The following is a 3,735-nucleotide window of genomic DNA, read 5'->3' on the forward strand; positions in this document are numbered from 1 at the left end:
TTGCTGGAAAGCAGAACATGTTCTTAAGCCCCAGAAATCTGCAAGAGCGTTGTCTCTTTGAATATCCAAAATAGTTAAGCCACTTTTTTAACCTTCAGAATGGCAGTGCCCTCTGACCAGCAAAAGTCCACAGCTCAGCCCACCATTCTCTTCACCTTCTCCGTTTGTTCCCTAGCCACTGTGCACAGTCCTCCGTGCAGTCCTTGGCTAGCAGGGTGATTTTTAGGTTAATTCTTAAGTCCTACCAACACAGGAATCTGCGAGAGCGCTGTCTCTTTAAATATCCAAAATAGTCAAGCCGCTTTTTAAACCTACAAAATGGCGGCACCCTCTGGATTGGCAAAAGTCCATAGCTCAGCCCACCTTTCTCTTCACCTTCTCTGTTTGTTCCCCAGCCACCGTGCACAGTCCTCCGTGCAGTCCCAGGCTAGCAGGTTGATTTTTAGGTTAATTCTTAGGTCCTACCATCACTCGGGAATCTCTAAGCCATCTGTGCTGTCAGGGTCATTCAGGTCTCTGCCAGACCGCAGCTCTGTGTGTCTCCTTTTTTGGTATTTTCACGCAAATTCTTCTGCCAATTGGGGTTTAGTCCACTTCTGTATCCTTCCCTTCAAGGCTCAGGGGTCCAAGATTATCTTCTGTGTCTGTGTTAATTGGTTTCCCTTTTCTTTGTTGAAGAGGGTCTGTGCCGTCCTTCTGCCTAGTCCACCACCTTGCCGGAACTCTAATACTTGGTTTTAAGAAGAGTTCAGAGGATGATTTTGGTTTAAGGTTGAAAGATTATCTCAGGGCACTAGTTTCAGAAGTTGATCTCAGCCTCCGTGGCTCCAGAAAGTCTGGTGTCCCTGAGAATTTGAAATTCTGTTTGATATTTTCTCTCTTTTGAGGATTCTTCTGTAGAATCTTTGATCAAAATGTTAAGTATTGGTAGCCAGGCACTATCCAGTTCTTCTAGTCTCATGGCAAAGGAGACAATTGTTCATGGAGGCAATTAGCCACCCATTCCATTTCCTCCTCCTATTCTTGACTCTCCTTCTTCCTTTGTTACTCATTTTTGAGAACAAAATCATTGATAATGAGCCTATAAAATGTAAACTAAAAAAAGAGAAAAACCAAATTTACTGCTGTCGAGTTGATTCCAACTCATAGTAACCCCTCGTTGGGTTTCCGAGGCAGTATCTCTATGGAATTAGATTGCTCAGTCTTCCTGCTGAGGAGTGCCTGGAGGGTTTGAACCACCATCGTCTGGTTAGCAGTCAAATGCCTTAATGTCATGGGCTTACTTTAGATTATGAAACCATGACCAAACTAAGTACTTCAGGAAAGACGCGGATCATACAGCTGCTTTTTGATACCATGTCTATGAAAATCTTACATTACAATTTATCATACTGTCGTCTTCTTTCACCCGAATCTCCTCCATCATTTTCCAACTGCTCCCAGAAAAAAGAGTGTCGCTCTGGACAAACTGTGCCTCTCGGGTATTGTTAGCAGAGCAGCATCCCTTTCCTCACTGTTCTCTAAGGCCCATGTTTCAACTTGTGGATCAGGTTAGACATGAGTGCATTTAATAGATCCACAGAGCTCACAGGAACTTGTCCATGTGTTTTTGGAATTGTGTTGTATATCTTGCCAGTATTTTCTCCCTGCGTTCTGAGTGGCCATTAACGGAGAACAGAGATTTATTTGCTCCAGAGGTGGAATCACATCTGTGAAATCTACCTCCACCACACTGGTGGTTGTGTTTGTAATGCAGTATTTAATACCCTCCTGTCAATAGTGGGAATGTGCTAAAAGGCCCCAGGCAGCAGCATTCTCTCAAAGCATTGTCTGGTTCCTATATGTTGGATGCCAGAGAGGCTAATGTTTAAAATCACAATTCTACAGATAAACCAGACGCACAGCCAGCAAACATGAATGTGATCTCCCACCAGTACTTGGAAAATGGATTTTGCTTGCCAGCTTTGACTTGAACATGTCTTATGTAATGAGACAATTACTGACATTGTTTTTGTTTGAATTAAGTTAGTATATAGTTCCATAAAATAAAAGAGGAAAGTAGATTTCAAGCAATGGTTACTTCATTGCTCCTGGACTGCTCTGGATGAAGGGATGTGTAGGGGCCCTGACTGCAGTAGCAAGGCACAAGAATGGAACAGGGCACAGAAAGAGCCCCTTACGGTCACCATTTTACCCCTGGCCACATGATCAGCGCTTTGGGCCCAACACCTTGTTTATGAGTGTCTGCCACTGATCTTTGTAACTGCAGAGTTTTCCTCCCAAGATCACCCTGAGCTGCCTTGAATAGTTGTTTTATTATCCAGAACCATCTCTTGACTTCACAGTTGAGAATGTAGGTGAGATTGATGCTGTGGTCATGCACAGGGTGGTTATTCATACAATGTTATGTACTCTTGACTTCAGTGCATTCATGATGCCGTTGCCATGTAGAGCACTGCAGAGTGCTACTTACAGTGAGGTTACGTTAAGACAGCGGTAGAAAGGTGTGTCTCCAAAAGGCATGGTACTCTGTGGTAGCCTTTTTTGTTTTTCAAACTGTGGGTCACAGTACATTAGTGGGGTATGAAATCAATTTAGTGATCTGATCATAACTTGTTTATTATTATTATTAAATAGACTGGAATACAAGCTCTGGTGGAATAGTGCCTAAGGCACTTGACTGCTAACCAAAAGGCTGGCAGTTCAAGCCCACCACCCAGTCCTCGGAAGGAAGGTTTGGCAATCTACTTCCGTGTGATACCGCCTCAGAATCCCAAGGAGGGGTCGCTATGAGTCGGGTCCAACTCCATGGCACATAACAACAACAACAACAAGACTAGAATACCAAAGAATAGAAAATATCAGAGTGCAATACATATATTGTAAGTTTTATTTCTGTAATGAGTAAATCCTGTTAGCTTATACACACATATTCATATAACACTATGTGTATATAAAAACTTATATATGTGTATTATGTACGTATGCCCATGCAACATAAATGTATACATATATGACATGTATTTGTGTATATATAGGCACATACATACACACATAATTGTATATATATTTTTTAAGGTGCACTGTCTTGTGCATTGTTACTGTGCATCACAAGACCAAAAACATAGTTCAGATAAATATTTTAATAGACTTAAGTAGCAGAAGTGCTTTCATTTGAGAATGTGTTAGTAGCTGCTCATGGTCTTAGGTTTTTTGATAAATGCACTGACACATTTTTACCCCTAAAGTAATATCCATGCTTTTAAAGTGGCTAAAAATGGATGTCTACTCAGCAGTTGTCTCTATCCTGGATGGACTTCATTTACCAATGTTTTTGTTTTCCAGGTGGTGGTTGGTGGTGCAGAATGGCACTACATTGCCACTCAGGGGCCCCTGCCACACACGTGCCATGACTTCTGGCAGATGGTGTGGGAGCAGGGGGCGAATGTGATCGCTATAGTCACTGCAGAGGAGGTAAGCGGATAGTCCCCCAGCCGGCCTTTTCCCAGGGGGAGGGGTGACCAGAAGACCAGCTTTGTGCCTGTGAATTTCCTGCCCCATCCTCCTTTCTGCAATGCTGTTTTGCTGCAAATCCTTTTCTCTTTGGCTAGCATCTACTTTCTCTTCTCACTTCCATATAGTTTTTTTTTTTCCCTCCAGAGGTAATTTATTGTTGCAAGACCCATTTTCATCTAACTTTGACCCTTTTCCTTGGATTACCATGAACTAAAATTA

General features: G+C 42.5%; 1 protein-coding gene across 1 annotated transcript in view; it reads left to right on the forward strand.

Moving 5' to 3' along the window:
- Positions 1-3,735, forward strand: part of PTPN14 (protein tyrosine phosphatase non-receptor type 14) — a 163,661-nt gene that overhangs the window by 147,257 nt on the left and 12,669 nt on the right. Inside the window, exon 15 of the mRNA XM_007952600.2 lies at positions 3,346-3,474. Coding sequence (XP_007950791.1) covers positions 3,346-3,474 — 129 coding nt within the window. The remainder of the gene's footprint in view (positions 1-3,345; positions 3,475-3,735) is intronic.

The sequence above is a fragment of the Orycteropus afer genome, unplaced genomic scaffold (assembly GCF_000298275.1).
Source record: "Orycteropus afer afer isolate SDZICR_OR568_19922 unplaced genomic scaffold, OryAfe1.0 scaffold00013, whole genome shotgun sequence".
Taxonomy (NCBI): Eukaryota; Metazoa; Chordata; class Mammalia; order Tubulidentata; family Orycteropodidae; genus Orycteropus; species Orycteropus afer.